The following is a 25,946-nucleotide window of genomic DNA, read 5'->3' as shown; positions in this document are numbered from 1 at the left end:
AGGTCTAAAAAAATATCCAAGAACCAAAGCAAACCCTTGTTGTGAATAGACTTAAATCATCTTTAATAGCATGTTGATATACTGAAAGGACAGGTAGAGAGGGGTTCAAAGCCAACTGAGGGAGGTGATGGTTCATATCTGTTAGACTCAGTTTCCACCTGTCTTCATCATAGTTTTCACCATAAATATGTCCACTTTTTGTAATTCTTTTTTTTTTTTAACTAGTATGAGCAAACACAGTGTTGAAGAGCCAGACAAGATCCACGTATCATTCATGAAGCGGTGCACTGGTATGGCAGAGCCCTTTTGTCAGTTTCTCAGTTAAGAAAGTTAGCCACTACTGCGCTTCCACGTCATATGCTAGACTCCCAAAATGCTACATTGGTTTCCTTTCAAACATAAACTTATGATTTTCAGTGTGCCTCGTATTCATGTTTATTGCACACACAGGACGTCTATCTCCCAAAATGCTTACACACATTGTCAAGTAGGGAAAATTGTGCAACCATAAAGAAAGGGTTGTGAAAGACATAAGAACAAAAATAGCCACTGTTTGGCAAAATAGAAGCCTCAAATTTGCCATTATGAATCCATTATCTGTTCGAAGGGGTGTTTGCTTTAATTTCTTTTTTTTTTCAACCTCAAACGAAACATCTGTCTTCTCCTGCGAGCGTGCTCACATCAAAGTCAGTCATGCACAAAAAAATGCTAAACCTTTGGGAATCGGAGTTCAATAGGCCTCCAAAACTGATGGCATGCATGAGAGAAGAATCACATTATATGTGAATGTTGATCTAAACAAATGCATCAGGAATCATATACAATAATCATCCATCAGTGTAAAATCCATAATATCAGAACTTTTGATGTTATTTACTGAAATGTATTGCATAACCTTCAGTGTTTTTTATAGCCACTAACATTATAAAAATTGTCATAAAAGCCCGTCGTTAATTTTGAAAGCGCTATTTCTTTTTGTTGTGGTGAACGATAATAACAAAAGAATTACCAAAATGAACGGGAGAGAGGTCAGATTTGTTTTTTGGGAAAGTTACACACACACACACACACACACACACACACACACACACACACACACATAACCTTGTACTTGTCCTTGTGGGGACCTGTTACTGACATATTGCATTCCCTAGCTCCTTACCCTAACCTTAACCATCACACCTACATGCCTAACCCCCGACCCTTACCCCAACCTTAACTTAAACTTAATTATTACCTGAACGTTAAAACCGAGTCTCAACCCTCAAACGGGCCTTTGAAGGTCTAAAACTGTTATTGGTCCTCACAAAGATAGCTGTACAAGTGCTCACATACACACACGCACACACACGCTCACCATCTCCGCCAGACTGTTTCTTTTCTGCAACCTCTGTCTTTCCACTGGGTGAGTGGAAAATGACAGAAAGATAAGCTGGAGACCTCCCTGCGTTGCCTCTGTGATTATAAATCAACAAATCAGAAAGGTGGGGTCAGATGAGAGCAGAGTTAAATGAACATCCATTCCACAGTATCTGGTGGGGCCTTATGTTTAAAAGATGGACGAATTCAAGCTGATGCAGTCGCTGACCTATTTCAGAATGAAGGACGCGTGACAGGGCAATAGCACTTTGAAGGGGCTAAAGGTAGCTTGCTTGTCCTTTCCGACACTACTTGAACGTGGTATTTACAATCTAGGCTGGGGTGAAAGAAAAAGAGATCAGATAATGCATTCTTTTTGTCCCGTTCGTATTTAAAGCAGACAAGCCAACAGCACAAACAATATCATTAATGCCAGCATTTGCAATCCAAGCTGTGTGTGTGTGTGTGCCTCTGTGGTTTTTGCCTTTTTAAAAATGTCAGACTGAAAGGTTAGGAGGGAAGAGGAAAAAGTCACAAGGAGCTGAAACAAAACCTGGGAGTTGTACCGACATAAAGAGACAGTGTCTGGGTGCTTTGTGGGTGGACCCAGTCTTGCATTTATCCACCGACAGAAAACACACAAAGGTGGAATTATGCTTTACGCAAATCAGAATAAACACAGATGTTGACATTTAACAGTTGTAGCAGAAGCATCTTCATGGAAATTCATGGTGACTTCCTGAAAAAGAAATGCTAAGAAGCGTTTCATAAACCACAGATGACAGCACAGTGTACATATATTACATTTGAATGGTTGTAGTTTGAGAAAAGTCTGAGAGTGGTTTCAGCAGCTTCGACGATTTCAAAAAGACTTTCCCACCGTCAACATGTGGCGAGAACTCGTGGGAAGCGTTGGCGATATTAAATATGAAGAGTAAAAGACAAACAACAATCAACAGGACCATCCTGGGCTGACTTTTTGGTTTGGCAGAAATCTGTGTGATTGGTTGCCTTTATTTCCTGTCATACTTCACTGTAGAATGATCTATGGAGAGTGACAGTTGAGTGTTTTCTGATGATAGAGAGCCACAACACAACAGAGGAGCGGATGTTCAGTTTTGTTATTCATTTTTTTGTGCTCCCTGTGGGAGAGAAGCGTGGAAAGGACTATTTTTTTTCAAAGCAAAGGAATTTCTTTTTCTTTCTTCTAGCCCTAGCGTTAAGTCGAGTGCAAAGGAGTCAGTGTTTAGTGGAGGCTATGTATTTTGGCACACGTTTTCAGTAAGTTTCAACTATGCACACGCGCGCACATACAGCACAGTAGGCATGAGGTTTGGGATGATAAAAGCGAACAGAAGCGGAAGGTCCTTGGAGTGTGTCCAGCCGGCACAGTCCATTTCTGTGGTTGGTGGTGGTCATTACCGGAACTAGAAGGAATCCATCCAGAAACTGAATATCTGTGTTTTCTTTAGCAAGTTAAAACTGACAAAAAGTTATAGAAATTTGTTAAAACTACATAATATTTCAAAATACATGTGGAATCAAGTAAAATTTTATATATGCACTTTATTTCTCCTTTTCTCTTTTAAAACCTTGATTTTTTCTTTTAGTTTATTTTTTCCTTAAATATATGCATATAAGTGAGATTTTTTTTTTCTTCATTATAGCTCTTTCTGTATGTATATATGTACATTATGTACTGTTAAATAGGTAGAGAAGGGGGTGGGGTTTGTGTGGGAGTGTGTGTTTCAGTGTGACAATACTCATGAATTTATTTACACCATGCTCCGAGAGCCACTTGGGGTCCGGTGTAGACTGAGGCGGGGGTCGGGGGGTATATACTGGTGAGGGTGGTTGTAAGGCGGTGGTGGGGGAGGCAGCGGGGGCTGGTGGCCGTCGTTGTCATGAGAGCAGTCCGGCGAGCGGACTGGGGTGGACATGGCCGACTGACTGAGCTGGTGGTGGCTGTGGTGGTGATGCTGGTAGTGGTGGTGTGTGGGCGTTTGGCTGAGGAAGGCCTCCATGCGTCCGTGGCCGCTGTTGTCGAGCATGAAGACCTTGACGATCTGCTGACACTGGATGAGTGTCTCGGGCCTCAGGTCAGTCATGCTGACAGCCGGCTGGTGGTGCTGCTGGAGGTGGAGGTGGTGGACAGGGGTGCTTGCCGCTGACTGCAGCTGCGGGTGCTGAGGTGGAGGCGCCGGCCCATGGGTTAGCCCCTGCTGGAAAAGCAGCTCCCCCTGGTGGTTAAGAAGGGCCACGCTCTCGGGACTCCGAGCCGTGCTGCTGCTGCTGCTGAGCTGGTACGTCTGAAGCCTGTTGTGAATTGACACCTAGTTTAGAAAACAGCCAAGAGAACAGCATCAAATGTTATAAAACTGGTTCCTCCTCTACAATCCGTCAAGCCCTCTTTTTGTTTTTTTTTGGGGGGGGGGGATGGGGGGTTGGTGAACGCACAGCACACACACACACAGGGCATGCGTGGGGGCTTTGTTGTTGGGGGTCGGTGGAAGTGTAAAAATATTGTGACTACTGCAAACTCCCCTCCCTCCACCCCACAGGTACTGGGAACAGTGCAGATTGGATGCTGGGAACACCAGTGTGTGACTGTGGTCAGGTGGAGGAGAGCGGTGGGGAATGGGGATAAGAGATTTGGTGTGACGCTACAGAAGGGGCCCGGTGGTTCCAAAGGGGACACTGAGGGCCCCTGTGTCTCCCTTCCAAACCACTGTTTGGCGCTATGGTGACAGCGGACACAAGGAGACTTGGGGGGGGGGGGGTCGGGGGAAACCAGAACAAAGACGGTGGTCATACGAAGAATAGGAAGAGGTGGAAGGAGAGGAGGTGAGCAGAGACTGACAACCACAGACGTCCACAGGTAACACTCATCAGAATGCAAACCTCCATACGTCACATTTATTTCAACTCTGTATTTTCTGCAGACACTTTCCCTCTGTCAAAGTTTGTTTTTCTGCAGACAGTTTTCTTCCCTCAAAGTTTATTCTCTGCTATCTGTCTTCCTTTATTGTTGGCTACCTTTCCTGAATTCTTCTTATGTCGCCTATTTTAGGAAACAAGTCAGGCTTCCAACACCGTTCTCAGAAAGCATATATGCCAAAACAAAAAATATAAGAAGCATTGTCAAAACTCATGGAATGAGCACAATCTGAAATGCATATCATGGGTAGTGGGGAAAAGTAATGTAAAAATTGTAAGCAACCATAAAACATCAGGGACGCTATTTTAATATTTGTTGCAAGTTGAAAGCTAGGGTTAGCACAGTGTTTGTTAAGTAGAGTCAATATAACTAAATGCATTCCAATTCAATTGAGAATAATCTACGTATTAGGAGAAGATTATGACCAAGAGAAAGCAGGCAAGTTTATCAACTATTTTGACAACAGCCTGTTTTTATTTTTAGCCGAATTTTTCTCCGAATTTTGGGAGAGATCAGGCTACTTGCATTAGTATTCACACAGCAGCTAATTGCCTTAAAAAGCCTACAAGAGCAGTCCCAACTAACAACCCTTATCCTCTTCCCTGTATGGACTTCTGATTAGAAACGTATTTGTGATACTTCAAAAACAAGTCTTTTGAACCAAGTCTCACGTCTTTATAGGATTAGTTAGAGTCTGACGCGAGTCTACAGCTCTGTAAATGTGCTGACTAACTGACTCCATACTAACGTGGTTCTTCATAGTCGCTGTAAATTTCTGACGAAAGATCTTAGTTTTAAATTAACTTTCAACCTTCTGTGAGGACGTCAGTCAGAATAAAGTTTCCCACAAAAACTCTTCAAAATAGCGACAGTGTGAATAAGGTCAACGGCAATTCACCTGCAATATAATGGACTTTCAATGTAAAGTATCTGAACTTGAGAAAGGGCTTACAGCGTTCTCTCCTTCTCTTACAGGAGCTGATGTAACTCTTGTGTGAAAGAACTCCATTAACATTTGCTCCTATTCAATCTGCCAAACCACTATTTCTCCTTGACAGCTTGGCACATATACTTAAGAGTACAGTATCAATGAGCTCTGAAGAACTTTAGATGAAGAATGAAGGATCTCGCTGACCTTCTGTTGACTTTTAAAAGTTTACTTTTTAAGTAAAAAAACTTTTTTTTTCACGACAGAAGACCAAACCTGTCCAAAGTGTGAGATTTATGCACAACATAGCGCCCTCAAAAACGTCCACAGTGGAATGAAAAATATGCACTACGATAGGTACACAGAAATGTGTAACCATAGTGCACTAAACAGCATAGGGAGTAATTGACAAGAAATACATTTTAGCTATAGCTAAAATGTATAAATGGAGTTACATATATGTAACTCCCTGTAAAACCACAACTTATTGTCCTCACATGAGTGCAGATCAAACAAACAAGGTGTAAAGTAAAGCTTAAAAAGGGCAACTATATGCAGCAGTCTGTTTGCCTGTCATGTCTGTGATGATGGCTTTCTTTGTGTTTGGTTTTGCTTTGTATGTAAAAACACATTATCCTTTTAAAAGTGTGCCCTAACACGTCACTGGTATTGCTGACTGACAGTGTATTACCATGACTGTGTCTTCAAGGGTGCAGATTAGCAAAAAAAAAAACAAGGGATGAAAAGGATTTTGAAAAGTGAGGGGGATGTGTGAATTACACCTTGACTGTGTTGAAACTCTTTAGCCACATTCAAACTACAGCACAGACTGCTCTGAGGGAGACAATACAATCTAATTCTTCAGATTTATAGAAGCTTGCTTGTTCACGCCTCTAGTATGCGCAGGATTCTCTCCTGCTATCCAAGATAAATGTGTTTGGACAGCTAACGGCTCCCCACCAGCCACTGACATTTACTGCACGCTGCATGGCAGAGGGGATGGCGGCTGGTGAAGGGAGCTCAGACAACCTTGAAGATTGGCCTGATCATCGCTCCCTATTATGAGGACCCAAAGGCTGCTCAGAGAGAGAGAGAGAGCGAGCGAGAGAGAAAGCACTTGTATGCATAAAAGAGCCATTGCACATTTAAAAAATAAATGTATATATATTTTTTACGTCTTTTAAATATCTCTTGTATCTCTTGTATCTCTTGTCAGCAATGAAAGCACGTTTGCTCTGCTGTAATTATTGTTATTCTACAGGCGTGTATGGCTTTAAAACCGTTTGAGTGCGATGTATATGTCCATTTGCTCTAACCAGCACCTGAGTACAGATTTACAGCCTGCAGTATTAAGAGTGAGCTGTGTGAAATTAAACAGCCACTGAGTGTCAAATAGACCCTGTCTGTTTGTTTTTCCACTCCCGCCCCTCAACTCCACAGCCGGAGAAATGACGAGGGAAAAGGTCATCTGATGCCACTAGGATGGTAATTGCAAAGCCCCATGGGTACTGTAGTTCAGCTTGCTCTATTGCTTGCATGAAATGTTCGCACGAGAAGTTTCCCCCCAGAGATCTGGCAGAGGGGTGGAGAGGTGATGTTTCTAGGTCAAATGAGCATTAAATTTATCCGCCCGCATGTTACTGTGTTTATTAAGGTCTTGGTGCTACACATGGGTACACACACACACGGAGACACACACACACACATGCATTCCACACATGTCCTCGGCTACTTTCAGCAATGATGGCTTCTTTCTTTTTTGCTATTTTAAACGCCAGAAAAGGAGTCAACAATTCTGCCTGAGCTTGTGAAACTAATTACAACCTATTCCTTTTTTAGATATTTAAGCCTCTGAGTCTGATGTGTTTTCTGTTCATGGGTTATGAGTTTATTAATTTTATTAATTTCCCCAAACCCACCATCTTTAATTTTTGTACGGCAAAGTTACCTCACACACTCGCAGCACTTTACCCAGCAGTGCTCGTTCTCTCATCCACTCTTCACCCACTGCTGCTTGACGCCTCTAGCCCGAAAGATATGACTAGTCCTGGGGTTTATTCCTATCTCATCCTACCTTGATACTGACACCCTGTACTGACTTACCTGTTATTTGGGACATGGCCCTATAACTAAGTACTTACCTCTACTGCATTGTGTCCACTTCTTTCATCTATCTCCTGGTTTCCTGGACGGACAAAAAAAGGGAGGGAAAAGAGACAGAAGTGGCAGCAAAATGTCTGTAATTTTATCCTTAACTGCTTATTAAAATGTTTTTTAAGAGCAAGAAATACACTTTAAAATAAGGCACTTCATATCAATCCAACCAACAGACGATAAATACAAGATTTGTTAAACGGTAACACCCCTTTTTAAAATATAAATGTGTTTTTCCAATTCAATAATTCATAAAAATTTAAATTAATGCAATTGAGGACAAGGTTTTAAAATGAAAAAGCGACGGTGCTCACACACTCACACACACCTGATGGGGAGCCCTGTTTGCCGCGCAGCTCTAGCTGTGTGCCGTTGTTCTTTACTGAGTGTGTCTTGGCTCCCTGCTGCTTTTCCAGCTCCCCTGCAAAGAGCAGAAGACAAAAATTATCCATCATTTCCACACCATGACAGAGCGCAAAATAGGTAGATAGACAGGCGGTAGACGTAGATGGTTAAGATTAACAACATTAAATCGGCATAAGTCTACTTTCTTTCAAATGTTGAACACACCCGCTCTCGTTGCCTTCCCCTCCCACTGTCTCCTCTAATCTCAAAACACAACTTGCCATCTTACTAATTACACTTCGCACTTGATGGTAATTACGTGTCATTTCCAATCACGATGACTAAATGTTGTTTTGTCTCCAACACTGCGCTGCATTCTAATTCTGAGCTGCAAAACTGCCAAATGCGACCTTAAAACTGGGGGAGGCAGGTTATTATTGGGCAAAAAATCCATAGTAATCTTTCATGATATTGTAATTCAATGGGCAGTTTTCTGGAAAAGCCCCTAAGCCCCTCCCACAAGACGAGCAGGGACATATGCACATGCTTCATACAGTACAAGTACTTGTCATTCATTTAATTTCAGAAATGGACAGAAAATGTTGCCAGTAAGAGTTTAGCCTTCTGCCAACTGTGGTTGTCACGCAGAAGACTAACCTCTTAAAGATGGAGAGAGAATGACACTCGCCCCAAGCAACTGTCTTAGCCACCGTGAGGCTAGCTCAGACTCTCTTTTTGTCCTTTTTTGGGTTGCTTTCCAGCGTTGGCAGTTGTTGTCAATGCTGGAATAGTGATTTTCCCCCGCAGGATATGCTGCCGTTGAATCAGGCTGTCACGGAAGTGCATGCACATCTGCATTTGTAGTACAGCCAATAGGAATTTCCCTCATTATAAAGATCGCAATGCAGGAAAATATGCACCTCCATAGAAACAGAAGCTGCAAATTCTCCATCCTATCTCAAAGAGGGAAAGCCCAAACATAAGTGTGCCAGCCGCAGGCATGTCTGCTAATGTGCCAACACTACAAACCCCTTGGAGGAGAGAGGATGATGTGGTGTTTTTCTGTGCAAGTGCCAGCAATCATTCTTGTTCTAAATTTTGTCCCCGTCTTTGCAAAAAGTTTTTCTGTGCATGCATTTTCAACAAATATGTCTCAACATGAGTTCTTATTTGTGTGTGTTGTTTTAAATTGCGCACAGCTGTCTACCGTTGCTCCACTCTACTGACATAAATAACTTCCGTCTGTCAACCACTGCCTGTCTCCAATATGTTGTTGCCTGCTCTCCCCGGGCTGCTGGCCCTCCCTCCTCTGCGAAGGGTTGCGTCAAATACCAGCAGGGAGGCTTTCTTTGAGGCCCACTGGCAGGAGCCCGGCTCTGGGTACTCTGGTTCTCCGTGTAGGTCTAAGTATGCGCATGTCTTATTGTCTGGAGAATTTCAAATGCACGCAGACCCAAACAACTCAGATGCCTGGCCTCTTTTTACCTTCAATTTACTGCCCCCCTGCAGTCTGTTTGAGCTGCAGTGCACCAAAGATAAGAAAATGCAAAAGGCTGTCTGCACCTACACAAGTTAACAGATATCACAAAACGAAAAGGATGACTTCTGACTCTTGTGTACTATCTGAGGACGTATTGATTCCCACACATCTTAGACTCCACTGTAGTCTCCCATTTTCCAAGATGTGAGATTATTGATTTGGTTCAAAATGTGACGCTGGCTGCATTGCCAGAGGAGGATTCTCACACACATTTCACTTGATGGACCTTCTATGTCACACATACCCAACTAATTGGCAGCCTCCAGTCTAATGTACGCGTCTCTAATCTTTCATTGTAATATGGAGAAAAAAACCCATAAACACAGACACTTACACTCGATACGTATCTGCTCCATCTCCGACACCTCCGCGATTGATTCCTTCAGGTCTTCTACAAATTTGAGCAGCTCCTCAGCACTTTGGGCACAAAAGTTAAGTACCTGCTTTTTGTCTGAGCCAAAAGGTGAGAGGATGGTGATGCCATGAGGGTAGTCTGGGGAGCGCAGAAGAGTTGTTGAGATAGCAGTAACAAGAGACATTGCAAGAACAGTTTGCAAAGAATCAGCGAGTTTAATACTAGAGGCAAAATACCTTTGAATGTACATTTGTTTACTCATTGTTTTCTCCTTTTTTGGAGATATTGTAGGAAAACACTCAATTGTGCATGCAGCGTGGACTGAAGAGGGTTGGGATGATTACATTTTGAAAAGTAATGATTCGTGAGAAGATTTTGTTATGGGAAAGTCATCACGAATATGAAAAATGAAGCATTAATAAAAATAAGTTAAATATTTAACCTATTTCGAATACAGCCATAACACCTAGACCCCCTTGTTCAATTCCACTTGGAGGTACTTTCCTCTGTTTTGTAACAGTCCAAAGTGTTTTTTCACGGCAGCTGTCTGCAGGGAAAGATATTATGACTTACATTCATTTTCAAACAGGTGAAACTGCATGCCAAGTAGGCCCATTGCTTTGCAGAACGTGTAGGCTGCAGAACTCTTCTTCTTTGGGCAAAGCTTCAAGATCTGCAAAACAACGAGAAACCAGAATAATGGCGACAATTTGAACGACAGAGAGCTCAGTGTTCGGAAATCTTTTTTTAATGGTCCACTGATATGTATAGCAAAGCTCAGAAAGAACACGTTTTTTGATAATTCAAATAGAGTCAATATTAATGAACAATATAAGTTTCAAAGTGTATCAGATTGTGTGCTAGTGCTCTTTGAAAAACAACACCATGGCGAGTTTATGTCAGGATGTATTTAAATGTTACGGAGCTTTTTCATCGAATGACCTTCCAGATAGAGAAAGATGAGGCAAATCTGTTTTACCAGGCGAGCCGTACGTGTTTAACCAATACATCGCATTGACACATTAAAAACTACTTGACATGTTCAAGCTAATGTCTCAACGCTGTAAGGAGAAAACGTCTCCCTGGAATTAATCGCACCGCTAGCTTTTAGTGCCCAATGAACAGAATTCCATTGTGATGCTTGAAGATGACTCCTTTCACCTCTTACTTCAAAAATTGTCCTTCTAATCTCCCTTTCCTGCAGCTACACCAATTACTTTTATGCTTAAGCAGAAAGGGGAGTGGGAAATAACAATGCTTCTTTTCCTTTTGCTGCATTTCGCTGGCCTGATTTCAACATTTGACATAATTATGAGAGTAGTTAAACACTTTGGATGGATAACCCCTATGTGCCTCCTCATGGGCACGTTAATTATGCCCAACATTAAACCTTTTATAATTCTCCAATCTACAAAACTTTGGACTGAATGATTAACTTATCTGTGCTGTGAAAAACAACTTTATTACTGGCCCTTGAAGCTGCTCTGTAGGGGACAGATATTTGCTTATGAGTGCACTGCAAAACTGCATTTACTACCATCTATTATTAAAAGAAAGGGCCGGCGGGGACTGACTGATGAAACATCGAGGAAGAGAGGGAGCTCACAGTGGAGGTAGGAGATGGTGCATTGCAGCTATACGTGTAAAATAAGCAGCTTTAAAGATTGACTGTTTGCAGCAGAAACAACACTTTTTGGGGTGGTTATAAAGATACGTTTATAAGAAAAATATGAATTATTACTCTGAATCTGTCTTTTATCGTATACTAACCACGATGAGATCATTGAAGAGGAAGACTTCTCTCTGGTGTGCCGCCTGTTTTTGGGCCTTGTTGACATCAGTCACTTCAAAAAGTCGACTGCAGCACACCAGTCTTCTATGAGGGACAGAGAGAACCTGCAGAGAAAGACACATCCAGGTAAAAGGAAAGCTTCAATCACTCAGATGAAGTGTCTCTGAAGCTTGAAAGTCATTCAAGAAGTAGAGACTTTCCCGTCAGATAAAACCTTTCCCTCAGGGGAAAGAGAATTAAAGGGAAACCGGGAGACTTTTAAGACAAATGTCTTTTGGCTGGAGTACTACACATTATTCACTGGGGTTAAAAGCTGAGACTGAAGTAAAAAACCCCATTAAACACAGTTTGCTGAGACAAATTGGTGACATAAAGACTGTCCTTAAAAAGAAGAAGTAAAAAAAAAGAGATAAGGATGAGGCAGCACGTTGTTTCAATTGTGTTCCCCTGAGGAGAACATGGGCATACATGCAGGTTTACATGGGCTGGGGTTGCTCTTTGTAGTTTTACTTGCACTGAAGTGTCTCACCTTTCTATTTGATTAGATGAGAACAAGCAAAAAGTCTCATTTTAGTATTTGAGGAAAATTAAATTCATGAGCAGGTTTGACGATGCGTGCTCTACCTACTTTTAGTAAGCAGAGATACCTACTCGATACTTACTTTTAGTAGCTGGAGCAACCCGAGAGCAGGAGGAGCGAAGTCTTGCTCTGAAAGAGTTCTCCTGCTACAAGTCGCTCAAGCAGAACCTTTTATGAGTTACTGTCAAATTGAGTGTTGTACTTTTTGCGATGTATACATCTTGCTGTTTAGTTATTGGCAACTAAAGACGAAAGGTGGAAACGCTACACCCGGAGGTCCATTATAAAGTTGTTGTTTTGGTATTTTTACAAAACACTGCAGTTGTGTTGCTGGAGGGCTGCGCTTCTCCTCTTCGACCTAAGTGCTTTTCGATGTTTAACCAGATTACACCACAAAAATGTCCGAGACCGATCAAATCATGTTCTCACACGATTCTCTCTCTCACTTGTCTCCATTTTGGATCACATTTGTTCCCCACTTTGGGATAAAATAGATCCATTCGTGGCCTCCGATCTTTTTTGTTTTTGTGGTTTTCCAATTTTAATTCCCTCTGCTCCCTGGGGACTATTTGCAAAGCGGTGAGTACACACACACAGCCCCTTTCTCTTTCTCTCACGCTCTTATCTGTCATCACTGCAGGGTCTACAGACTCCCGCCAGCTTTCTCATTACACTAATGTCAATTGTTAGGAAACAGTTTGACAAGAGAGAGTTAGTCATAAAATTAAGCAAATCAATTGTATGACTAAAGAAAATGTATTCTACAAATCTTACCCATATCAATTATTTAAGGACATTTTACCCTAAAACCACTTGGATGTAAAATCACTTCATCACATTCAAGAAAAGTTGTTTTATGTCTTTGATCAAGTCATCAAATATTCAGCGAAATCTCTTCTAATGTGAACCACTCCCTTTTTGAATGTGTTTTAAATCCACATCTAGGGACTCTCACACCGGCTGTTACAATAATTCTGCAAAGGAAACTTTATCTAAGTCTTTTTATGGCAGACAGCTGCCATAGGCAGCAATAGTCACTTCCTGTCACAACAATCCATCATTGTTTTGGCTATGACAACACTCCCTCTGTCATCCTATGGCTACTCATCCATCACTGAGACACACTGAAAGGTAAAAGCCCCCAAAAAAAATATTTTCAATGTCATAGTTCCAATGTCATTCTGAAAGTAAACAAGGAATGATGAAGATTACATTTAAAACTAATTAAAAGTACATTTATAGTGAGATTCATCCAAACGTTCATGGTTCCTTGATCTTTTTATTTTTTGTTTGACAGCATCTTTTAAACCATTAAGAATGTTGTCTCTTCCATAAGAACAAGACTGAGTCTATAGCCATTGGGCACAGCAGCTCCTTCAGCTAAATGCTAATGTCTACATGCTAACATGCAGGTACAAGCAGGTAACCATTTTAGTCTATTCAATTCAATTTATTTTTGTACAGCCCAAAATCATCTAGTGTTATTTCATTTTTAAACATCTTGGTTATCGCCAATGATATATCGCGAGACACCCCTAATGTGAACACAATATGTTTTTAGTGTTTGGGAAGAAAATCAGCAATTTTGATATATTGTATATATTTCATGAATAAAGGATCAAATAAATAATTCCCTGAACTGTTGAATCATTTAAAAAAAAAAAGCCTTTCAGTGTTGTGAGTGTGCTCACGAAGCCCATTCCCACATGAATCAGTGTATTCAGTCAATTATAAAGTTAAATATGTCAGCCTTTGCGTCTGACTCTTACTCTTACTGCTTGTAGTCTAAAACATATTGAACTTTGCACAGAAATATTCACAGGGTGAATGAAAACAATAGCCACAAGTGAATATCTGTAGTGGACTCTTAACTAAAGGACATTCCAGTGTTTAAAGAGTGGCTCAACCACTTACATTACTCATGTGCACTGACCAACCTTTCAACCTTAAACCGTTAAAAAGAAGACTCTAATGATAGCGGTGCTTAATGACGTATCCAGCTGGAGTGATGACCTGAGGTAATGAGACATTTAATGGCTAATAAATGTGCTCTGCTAACACAACTAAGAGGTGGTATTGATAAGGCCTTGAATAATTAGTATGTGGCTTGGCATGCACTGAGTGACATGTTTTTGTGTGATTTAATCTTGCTTACTATTCTAGCAAGCTAAGAAGACAGCAGATAAACAAAGTTAGCGACTAGCTGGGGAACATTTTGAAGCATTTAGCAGCTTAATAGCCAGATATTTCCCTCAGGAGAAGACCAAAAACATAGGTTAAAAAGACTGTATTTACAATTGTCAGGTGGCCATGTTAACAATTTGTAAATGTTTGATGCACTCCCCAAAGTGGCTAAAAATATCAACTAATGCAGGTTAACGTTTTATATGGTTTTAGTCAAAGCAAAGCAAAGGTAATGGTTTGATATGTTGTACTTTAAGGGCGAAGGAATGCATTACGTGTGTCTGTGTGTCCTTACTGTTTTCATGCCTACGATGGACTGCTCAACCTTGGAGACGTAGGTGACGTGATCTTCGTTGGAACGTAACTCCCTCAGTTGTATTCTTTCATAGATTCCCACCACCATGTCTCTCGGGATGTCTGCTCCATCGTCCACACCTAAGATGTGAAATAGGTTGTTTACACACAAAGTACACACATCACTTTTAATATACATATTGTGCTGACGCATGTTTGTTTTTGCCTCGTTATTTGACTTGAGAGTGTAACAAAATTCAATATTCAGAGCGAAGGAGAACTCTGTCTCTCCTCGTCTGTACTTCTTTGAAATTTTATCTTTCACTGTCTCCATTAAGTAATGACAGAAGGCAGTGTGAGAGGAGGTTAATTGGCAAGTGACAGGTTAACACACGGAGAAGATTTTCTGTCTGGAATACAGTGCAGTTCAAGGCCGTGGCATTTCGACGCAGGTATGAGCTGCATGTCATTAGGTTGAAAGGTTGCCCTCGAGATGCTCCCCATTATATCCGCACAGCTGTACCGTGCTGTGTGGTACATTGCGTTTCCAATGGGGCAGGATGTGTTTTGGAGAAAATGAAGCCGCCACAAGTGATGGCGGTGACAGTGAGGCACCCTGGGACACCGCTACACATTATGGAGTCGGAGGGAGTGGAGGAGATGTCCTGGGGGGGGTCAGATAAATAAGTGACTTTCTTTTTTTGCCGAATGCCTCTTTCCTTACACTCCTCACGACTTCACTGCTTTATGTCTCTTTGCATGGTGATTACGGTTGGTTGGTGGTCCAGACTGAAATATCTCAAATATTGAATGGATTGAGATGCCATTTTGACAGCCATGGTGCTCAGTAACTTTGGTTTCAAGTGGCGCCATCAACATGTCAAAAATTCCATTTGTCTAATAGTTTGATTTATGACTAAATAGCTGAAAAACTGGTGAACTGAATTTAGAGTAAATCTGAGACCACGCTCTCTATCCAGTAACTGAGACACTGCAATTTGCATTTTTCAATGAGCTGACATAAAGGATTAATTTATGGTAGAGGCTGGTTTGTTGTGGTATGTTGGCCCGTTGTGGAATAGCTTTGACACCGACTTTGTCTGTTTTAATTGAGATAATGAATGTTCTATGGTTCTTCATTACTATTGGTTTCTGGTGCATAATTGCATTTCACCTTAGTCAATTAGTTGATTGAGTTATTCTTCTGTCCGTGTGTATGAGAGACGTGATGGAGAAAAGAAAAAGAGGATAAAGAATCGGGGAGAATATAAACAAGGAAACACGGCTAAATAAACAAACCAAATGATATTCTGACGACCGAGACAAAACAAGATAAGAAAACACAGTAAACTGAGCAGAAGACAAATAGAGAGTCCAAGAGAGAGTGGCATATTATAATTTGCATAAGATGCCGAAATTGATTTCTCAACTTAATCTAATTGTGGGGAACAGTCTGGGTGAATCTATTAAAGTTGTTCTGCATCGACCTCAGCGTTCCCTGATTGATTGCACAGAGGGAGAGCGAGACTACGACGCTCCTGTCTCGTCCTCAACGGTCGGCGAATGAGCATCTGTCTGCGTAGGGGAGACAAGAATTACAGGTGCTTTCTGCCGGTGTCGCTATGAGTTGTGAATGCATGAAGCAAGGCCGGCAGGGATAGAAATATTACCTTATCTTTTTATTACCTGAATTTATGCAGGGAGGTTTGATTCAACACAGATCCAAACACTGTTGGACTCACTTTCACTGATTCATCTTGTTGAAGGATTATTGAGTATTACTGATTTTTGGGAAATAGTCACAAAATAATAATAATAATAATACTCAGAAAACCTCTGATGACACACAAGCACGTAAACACACCTAAAAACGATTCAACATTACATGAGCCGATTATGTCAACTCATTTCTGTCACTTTAACTCCCTTAATGAGCCTCTACAGACGAGCTTACATGCTGTGTCACTTACCCCGTAGGTTGCGTATGAAGTCCTCCAACATCATCTTGCGGTCGGGCTTGATGTTTGGACTGTACATGTCGGTGTTGAGCAGAATAATGGCAAAGGCCAGGATGAAGATGGTGTCTGGGTTGTGAAACTGCTGCACCACATCGGGGTTACACATGCAGTAGCGCTGACTGTTGGTGTAAAGGAAGTAGAGACAGAAAAAGAAAAGTACAGAGTAAAGAAAGTGGAGGGTGGAGGGATGAAGGCAGGTAGTAATATATGTGAGTCATGGCAGAGGACACAAACATGTAGACATGACAGAGAGAGATGAAATATATAAAGCACAGGAATAAGAGGACAGATAGGAAAGGATAAGATGTGAAAAAGACACATAATATGTTATCCTAAAACATTAAATGCATCCTTCAACACATTACATGCTGATGAATGCCTTGTCACGAGCTGAGCATCAGAGTGTCGCACAGAAATAAGAGTTACGGCTTCAATTTTGCTCGTGGCTTCATCTGAAGCTGTTTGCTGCCTTTCAGCAACAATGAACCCTCTGGATTGGATGGTTATATGGCTCGTGCACTATGCCTAGTAGGATGTCGACCCACACAACCTTCACCGATGCCATATTTAAACATCCTCCGACATTTATGGGCCTGCTTGCTGGATTTATGCGGGTTGTTACTGTGACGAAGAGAAGAAATACTAAGTTTTGAAATATTAACATCTTGATTTTGGTACTTCTGCAAAAGAACGCGACAGAGGCCATGCTCATTTTAATGTAGGTCCCCCAAAAAAAATAAAAATACACTCGTAAATATAAAAGGTTTAGAATGGAAATGCCTCTACGTTTTGTGGTTATGGGGACTGTGAATCTAACAGATTTGTAGACACCTACTTCTGGTGTGTGCTTCAGAAAGAAGTGCCCAGAGGAGAGAGAGAATGTGTTTCTCTGTGAAGGGCATGGACACTTCCTGGTTAGGGAATGAATAATACAATAGAACAACATCCACTGTGTGTGAGTAATCAGACTATACAGAGTAAGAGGAGAAGGTGTGTGTGTGTGTGTGTGTGTGGACCCTGTGGGCTCAGTGATGGCGTGTGTATTCTAATTGTTACTTTAATAAGTCATTATTTCCATTGGGGCTGTAGCACCTTTTTGCAGACCCACTGAGACGCATCATTGGAATCTAATATGGCTCTTGTTTTGGTATACGCACATTGTTATGGAAGCATTGATAACCAGTTTAACCATGACTTATTTGCTAGATAGTGATCTATATAAATGACGAAAATAACATTTATATTTCTGGTATATACTTTTTTTTTTTTTTTACTGAAGAGCCTCTGATTTAATTGTGTCCCCCCCACTTATAGCAGCAGCAGCTTTCACATGTACTTGTGGTGTCCAGTATGTTTTAGCCTGGTAATCATAGGGCTTCACACCGATGCTTATTCATATCTCAGTGTCTGAAACCCGTGACTCCACAGCAACCAGCAATTATGATCTTGTCTGGAAATCCTTATAGCACCGTGCAGTGAAAAGCCTCAATGTGTGCTGCTTTCTAAGTGTGCTGTTACTCTGCGCAGACAGACATTGACAAAATGACAAACCAAAAAACAACAACAAGGCGGTAAAACGACAAAAAATTGCTGCTCAGCGAGTGGATTTGGCTGTTGTCAAATTTGGCACATGCTGCCGTCTTCCAAACTAATTTAATTTTTTGTTACAGATCGCTAAAGATGGGGGTAATCCAACAGTCATTATGTACTCTGTGAGGATGGTGCAAGATTATACATGTCGCATGATCTTTATTTATAATAACCATAATAAAAAATAGAGCAAGTGTTTGTGACTGCAGGGTGAGTAAATAAGGATACTACACTGTAATGCAGACATGAAAATATAAACTGAATATATCTGCAGCGTTGGGAGCCGGCTCATGTTTGCTCATTTATTAGCACACTGACGCAGCAGATACTGAGGCTGCTGGCTGTTTTTCACTTTTCCCCTCTCTCTTCTCCACTGCTGCTTCAAATCCCCTTCACTTACTTCGGAGATTTCTCTCTTTCTCTGTGTGTGTGTGTGTGTGTGTGTGTGTGTGTGTGTGTTTGGAGGCATATCAAAGCCCAGGAGCATGAGAGGCAGGCACAGAGAGGCAGTGGCGGTTACGCAACGCTGGTTATTTATAAACCGTCCTCCCTCTCCTCTCTCCTTTTTCTCCCCTTCTTTCCTTCCTGTTCCCAGTTTGTGTCCCTTCACCCACATCACCCCACCCCTCCTCCTCTCTCTCTCTCTCTCACTCTCTCACTCCTGATATCACGCAGAGCCAGCCTGATGTCCAAACCTTACCTGTGCCAACCTCTCTGCCCACAGACAATGCTGGCGTTTTTTCTCCTCATTGGGCACCTCGACAGCAGTGACAGGTGGTTGTTACTCCAGAGGGGCCACGGCAAACAGTTAGCATTAACACACAGAGCCACAGCTGCACTGCCAATTGTCTCCCTGCCGCAAATCGTGGATAGAAATGACACGCTCCCTGGCTATAGATGGGGGCTGCATTGTCAACATTATACTGTCGCAGAAAGGGAAAAAAAAGTGTTTGTTGAGATGAGGCTGTGTGACTTGACTGCTGAGATCATACTTGTGTCACCAAGATTCATGCGTATTTATGTTCCCATGTTCAGTCTGTGATTTGTCCATTACTTCTGAGGGGCTTATGTGTGCATGTCCACGCGTCTCTTTTTGTGTGTATGGCTGTGGATTTGTTTCTGATTAAATCTAGTCATACTAGGTTGTTTTCATGTTCCCTCTTTGTGTATCTGTCAGGCATACAGCGCTCTTTGATGAAAAAGAGACTGAAGCCTGAGCTCACGTCTCACAAATCACAAATTCACATCTGTACCTCTCCTCGGCACGTCTTCAGAACTTGATGTAGGCATATTTCATGATCAAACAACCTGTGAATTGCATCTTAAAGCCCTGCAAGACGAGTTTGGCCAAGAGGTAACGCTTGAGTGTATCATTTCATTTTTTACATCCGCTCAAATATCAACACATTTACATAATAGTACAAAGTAAATGACACCAGTAGGACAAATCTATTTCCACCATTTTTTAACTGGATCAGGGAAAAGGTTTAAGGAACAAGGAACGGTTAGAGTTTAATACAAGAAAAACACACCCAAATTTAGATGTTGGAAATGGCCGCTTATGTGCAGAATACTGAGAGATGAACCCAGACTCTCACTGCAGCTACCGCTTTTATAATTACCTAAAGGCCTCGATAAGGCGTTCCACCTTCTGGGCTTCTCCCTGGACACGAATGTGGGCCTGAAACTTCCTCAGTGCTTCATCCAGCTCCATGCCTGAGAAGTCCATCTCATCCACCACACAACTGTTGAGCACAGAAAGGAATGGATGTAATATGGAGGCAGCGGTGGAAAGGAAGACACAGGGGGGAAAAAAGGAAAACATTAAAATTCAGAGCGATATATCGACATGATGGCAGAGGCTGCCCCTTCACTGGTGACATTGGTGGATGTGTGGATGTACACCTAAAGATAAAAGTCCACTCATCTGCCCCCCCCCCCAGTCACAGCACCACTCTGCTTACTGCAGCTGTTAGCCACGCACCAGGGATTAGACTGGACCCCGGCTATCTTCATCGTGCCACAGCACGCTTACAATCCTTCAGAGCGAAAATCCTCCCTATTACCTGACAGCCCCGGCTTAATGACTTTAATTAAAAAAGCAAAATATCCTGCCCAATGACCTCAGGTGGATAAATACAACATGGGCAATTTGGAGGTGAAATGAGGCTTTGAAGTGAAAGGTGACTTTAGGAACGAGTTGGAAGGTTTTAAAGTTTCCCTTGCTTTGATGTGAGGTGTTCTGCCGAGGTACAAAGTGGAATGATAATCAAACTATGAAATTAAAGTCTTTTTCCAACACCCTCATCGCCGGCTTTCATGCGGCACTCCAAACCTATCCACGCTAGCTCAGGATCATCTTTGCCTCGGTTATTATCAGCCCATTGATGGTTCAAAGAAAGATGATGCTGCTGATCTCAAAATTATTTTTCACAAAAATACAGAATGTAGTGATCATTTCTGTTTGTTGGACTACAGAAAACACACACACACACACACACACACACACACACCCACACACACACACATCACATTAAGATGGATTACTGTGAACAAAGCGAGTTAATGAGGTGGGTACTTGACTGTGACACATGCTGCTTCAGCAGAAAAGAGACAGATAGCTGAGTCTGCACACGACATGAGATCACTGCAAAACTTGCTAACAACAAAAATACCATGAAGTTTATACTATTTCATTTAGTAGTTTCACCAACACGAGTATTACAAGAACTACACCTAGCAGTCTTATATATTTCACTCCAGTCACCACTACTGCAACTACTACACTTCTGCCACCACTAGTACTATTACTGCTATTTGACCTACATAGGTCTACCGTTACCACCACAGCTACTATTCTTGCTACTACTTGTCTTATGTATGCAACTAATATTACCTGAGTCATTCACTTCCCCTTTAAATCAGTTTTCACAACCTTCCCCATTCAGACCACTTTATTTTTATTTTCTCCATCATTTCTTTCCTTCGAGTTCGAAGAACCGAAAAATCAGTGCTCACGAAGAGACTGCTTCTACACTCTGAGTCTCGACCGCCCCGGTACCCTCCCGCCTCCAGCTGAAACCAGTCAACATTGCTCTCCTCCATCCATTCCTCCCTCATCCTTCATCCCCTCATCCCTCAGCCCCCATCCTCTTTCCAGACCCTAAATCCAACCCTCCTACATCATCATCGTCATATTTCCATATGTAATACTATTTTAAATGCATATTTGGTGTTGACTTTGTTAGTTAATTAACTGCTATTCGTACAATATACTGGAAGCTGCCACTTCTAACACGTATACTAATACAACTGGCACTTTGATAATAAACTGTGTATTATTTTCCACTAGTAATTGGATTTAGAAAACCTAATCAGCCTAATGCTTTCGAAAGGTAAAGCTTATAGTACACACTGCCTCAGACTCGATCAACTCCCTTGACTGCCGAGCCTCTCTCATCGCCCTCTTCATGACTCACTTCCTCGCACCACCACCTCTCTCTCTCCCCTCTTCCCCGGCTGTCACTCCTTGTTTATGTAACGTCAGACGAGATGCTCTCTAGCCTAAGTACATCAGCCCTCTCCTTCCCCCTCCCACCTCCTTCTCATACACACTCAAACATAATAACACACACACGCACTTAGCTAACACCACAATGTGTGTATACACATACTGTTATCATCACGCATACACTTTCTGGATCTGTATACTGTACCTGGCGAGGGGATACACATCACATCTGTCTGCATAGCAGGGCTTAAAGTGTGTTTACAAAGCTCAATGGCAGGTACACACACATGCACACATAATGCAAATAAAAGGAAACAGCGGACCAGATGGAGCCATATTTTGAGCAGCAAATGAGCAGATGACAGTCTGATAACAGATTTTGTTTTTCCTGCTAAACAAGTACACTACATTATCGGTAAATGGCTCCTCGGGGGGGCCGCATTTCTTGGAACCCAAATCTATAACCACAATTTGGCTTAATTTACTTGAGACGTTTTAACTATTGTTGTTTATGCTCGGAGGAATGTGAAGAGGACGAGGCACAGCTCGATAGGGAGGAGGAGGAAGATTCAGGAATACAGGAGGCAACATGATGGAGACACACATGAATTCACACCCTCCCTACATACACACAAACAGAAGCCACATACTTTTACACACACACACACACACACACACACACACACACACACACACACACATTCAAGCTCAATAAATCAACATGAGAGATTTTTTCACATTAGACTGCAATCCCTCACCCGCTCTCCTGTGACAACACTTTATGGAAAGTGCTCTCACACACACTTTGTACTCTGCTATCAGGTTCCTCTTCAACGTCACTTCCACTGTATGACTGCACTGTAGGAAAATATATGTACATCTATATGTCCCAATGTCACCTGCGCTGAGGTACATCTCCGCTGTTTGAGGCATATCCTGTTAATCCAATGTATTTGGAGCCATGACGGCGTCCATTTAAAGTAATATGGATATTATATGAGGGCAGCCTGGGGTGAACAACTTGGCAGAGTGCTGTGCTGTGGGTATGTCTGCCCTTGCAATGACTAAAAGTGTGTTCTAGGTTTGATAACTTGGGACAAAAGAGAGGATAAAAGAAAGATCTGCGGTACGTCCTCCGGGTTGATATGCAAATTCCCGAGTAATTGCTGAATGAGAGAATGTAATAGAATAAAAAAAGACAATTACTGAGATGAAGTAAGGAAGTTCTTGAAAGATAAAAAAGAGAAAGAACTTCAAAGAAAAGAATGCCCATCAGGTTAATGACCTGGAATGACACTTACAGGGGGGTGTGAGTCATGTGTGCACGTGTGTGTTGCAGTGTCTTCACATGTATGTGATGAGTCATAAAATAAGGAGGCATCTCTAACCCCATTGCTTTAATGTGTATTTTCTTTCCCGTTTATTTTTGTTCTGCTGTAAAGAACACACTGTACTGCATGATAACTAATCATAAAGAGTATTACTCATGTGAAAAACTCATGTTTTTGTGGCTGTGGCGGAGATTTTTCGAGTCTGAGAAAATAAACTCGTTGTCCGAGCTTGACGGTTTAAGAAAAAAAATGTTATTAGTTGCATCATGGGGTTTAAGGATCCAGCTATTTTAAGTTTGCCCTATAGGGACTAAGAGTCAGGAAATCTTAATTATCCAAGGATATTTAAAAGGCAAGCTCTGGCCCTCAAGCTTGTAATTTGAGAACCCTGGTAAAACCAACTAATGAGGTGCATCATGGGAAGTGTAGGATTCAATGCTTTTGGAGCTTGCCCCATATACGAATTAAAAGTCTTTGGGCATCTGCTGTTTCAAGTTTTAATCTGTCTCATGTAAGTCTCCCACCTTTTTCAAGGTACAATGTGATATCACTGTTGTGCCCCATTAAAGGCACAGACTTTAAATCATTTGATCTTAACTGGTGGTTTTGATCAAATTTAAAGATGGCACTAGCCAACACCACGGGTAAAAATACCAGGAGCTTAATTTTCCTATGAAATCTTGTGAAATCTCAAAAACAATATATATTCTATCAGATATCAATGTGATAAAAGAAATTGAAAAACAAATAAGGGCAGGAAAGGTCTTTTCAGCTTGTTATCCTTCCTCCACAATTCCGTCTCACAAGTCAACCTAGATTTACAACTGGAAGCGATATGAGGACTTATTTGTTGGATGATGACACATTAATTTCAGCTTGCCTTCAGTTTGTTCACTAAGATGAAATATAATAATCCAATGTCAATGTCTGCAAAAATGACAGCTTTGACAAAAGTGGTTATAATTTAGGTTTTACGTTTAGGTTTTTAGGGAATCATCTGACCCCAAAATGGAGTTGGGCTCAGGTATCAACACGACTCCACCACCACTATACAGTATTGTGACTAGTAAAGCTGAGGATTTTCCTCGTGCTAAACTCTCTGCAGTTGACCCCTGACCCCTGATCTCCCAGTAAATGCAGGGATTAGAAAGGAGAATCCTCTTTTTATGAGGAGCGGTAAATGATCCTAAAACGTGCTCAAGAAATAATGTGTGCTACTCACTCCAGGACATCTCTGTTGAAGGGCTTCTTGCTGTTTCCGAGGAACTCTCCTATCATCTGTCGGCTCAAGCCCTTCCTCTGTAGCAGAAAGTGGGCAACGCCGATGGGAGTATCTGGGATGAAGCCTCGAGAGATCAGGAACTGAAGGCCCTTGTCCGGGTTTCTGAAACAAACAAACCAGAGTCAAGGAAAGGGACTGAATGAGCGGAAGGAGTCTGTCCTAAATATTGGTATTAGTAGTGTGACTGTGACAGATGACAAAGTAGATCCTTTATTTGTTTGTTATTTATTTATTCTAATGAATGCTGAAAGAACATTAAGGACATTTCATAATACATTCTTTTTTAAAAAGCTGCATTGGGGTAATAAGAGTCATGGTCGGAAAATGTCGGGTGCTTACTGTGCATACCTGCGCGGTATAGGTGAAGACTGCTAAAAGTGATAAAACACACTGGGCACAGCCTCATCTGTATTTATTCCCATGCTGAGTTGCAACATTCATTAACAACTGCTAAACAGCTTGACACTCTGCTAAAATCAGAGGACACTGCCAGAATCATAATGTCTGATCTGGGATGCAGCCTTAAATCCCTGCTCATATGCACACAGGCGTTCCCAGGTACACTGGAATGAAAAGGGTCTAAGATGTGTCAATGTCGGTGACTTTTATTTGGATTTTTCATTACTTTGATGATAAATGACCTCTGTCGGGCCACTCCAAGCTGATTTTAAAACCACACCAAAAAATTGATATCATCCATTGACTACCTGGAGAATTGAAAATCAACCTAAAAATGTAATATGGTTTTGAAAACAGTGAACAGTATCATCATAAGCAATAAAACACACTGTTTTGCTGCTTCAGCCTTACTTTTTTTCTGGTATGACCTGAGCTTTTGGAGTTAGTTAGTAATGTTTGCAAACTCTAAATAGATATTTTGTGTAACTGACATCAATAAGCCTAGCGCTACTCTTACGCTATATTTAAACCAGAAATTGTCCCTTGTGGCGACATTAGCTGCTGTTTGGCAAAAGGAAAGGCTCACTTTGAAGCAGGACAAGGTAACTTCTGAGTGAAGATATTCTAAAAGTTGTTTTTATTGGTTTTAAAAGGTTTTTTTCTCTTAATAATTTATGAAGGAGGGTTAGCTTAATGCACGCAGAAGCTGTTCACCTACATGCGCCTTGTGGGCAGACAAGGTTGTTTCTTCGACTACAGCCAAAACATGCAAAACCGTCGGCAGGATCATTTATATGCAGACATAAGCTAACACAGATTTGATGTGTGAGTAGTCTATGAGAGCATCTATTTGGCTGGACAACGAGGAGTGCTTCCATGCTCATGCCTTCCTAAAATTGCCGAAACATCTCATTGGTTTCCATGAATCACTGCTTTTGAAAGTCATCTCCTCTCCTATGATCCCATCAGTCGTCTTGCTGATAGTTTTCAGCTGACTGCATGGCAGAAGTTACGTATGAACAAGGGAGTTATATCGTAACTATTTATAACCCTATTAGACACAGAAGAGAATTGCTCCAGGGAGGCTACTGCATCAATGCCACAGCTCTCCCTCTCTCCAGTCTCCATACAGTGTTTAAACCACAGCCTTTACATAACAGAGCAGTGTGTGTGTGTGTGTACCACAGCTAATGGGTTTATAAGGCGAGGGCGGGACAGAGGGGAGAGGAGAGGGGATAAAGGGCAGGATAGACGGAGGAGGCTGGAGGAAAACCAGACAGAGCAGATGTGTGGGAATAGGAATGTGAGGACAGAGATGGGGGGGGGGGGGGGGGGGGGGGGGGGGG

At 41.7% G+C, this 25,946-nt stretch overlaps 1 protein-coding gene across 5 annotated transcripts in view; it reads right to left on the bottom strand.

The window, feature by feature from the left end:
- Nucleotides 1-39: 39 nt before the first annotated feature.
- iqsec3a (IQ motif and Sec7 domain ArfGEF 3a) overlaps nucleotides 40-25,946 on the bottom strand; it is a 79,061-nt gene continuing 53,154 nt past the window's right edge. For 3 of the 5 annotated variants that reach the window (XM_031859148.1, XM_031859150.1, XM_031859153.1), the window contains 10 exons: nucleotides 24,142-24,303; nucleotides 19,700-19,822; nucleotides 16,440-16,606; nucleotides 14,471-14,610; nucleotides 11,390-11,515; nucleotides 10,193-10,292; nucleotides 9,599-9,757; nucleotides 7,708-7,800; nucleotides 7,367-7,410; nucleotides 40-3,692 (listed from right to left, as the gene is read on the bottom strand). In XM_031859148.1, the coding sequence (XP_031715008.1) occupies nucleotides 3,135-3,692; nucleotides 7,367-7,410; nucleotides 7,708-7,800; nucleotides 9,599-9,757; nucleotides 10,193-10,292; nucleotides 11,390-11,515; nucleotides 14,471-14,610; nucleotides 16,440-16,606; nucleotides 19,700-19,822; nucleotides 24,142-24,303 (1,672 nt within the window). In that variant the 3' untranslated portion in view covers nucleotides 40-3,134. Of the gene's footprint in view, nucleotides 3,693-7,366; nucleotides 7,411-7,701; nucleotides 7,801-9,598; nucleotides 9,758-10,192; nucleotides 10,293-11,389; nucleotides 11,516-14,470; nucleotides 14,611-16,439; nucleotides 16,607-19,699; nucleotides 19,823-24,141; nucleotides 24,304-25,946 lie in introns of those variants that run through there. The other 2 variants (XM_031859151.1, XM_031859152.1) reach the window with 2 other exon arrangements.

The sequence above is a fragment of the Anarrhichthys ocellatus genome, unplaced genomic scaffold (assembly GCF_004355925.1).
Source record: "Anarrhichthys ocellatus isolate YVR2014 unplaced genomic scaffold, GSC_Weel_1.0 scaffold21, whole genome shotgun sequence".
NCBI classification, from domain to species: Eukaryota; Metazoa; Chordata; class Actinopteri; order Perciformes; family Anarhichadidae; genus Anarrhichthys; species Anarrhichthys ocellatus.
Note: the sequence above shows the minus strand (reverse complement) of the source record. Positions and strands in the feature narration are given on the sequence as shown.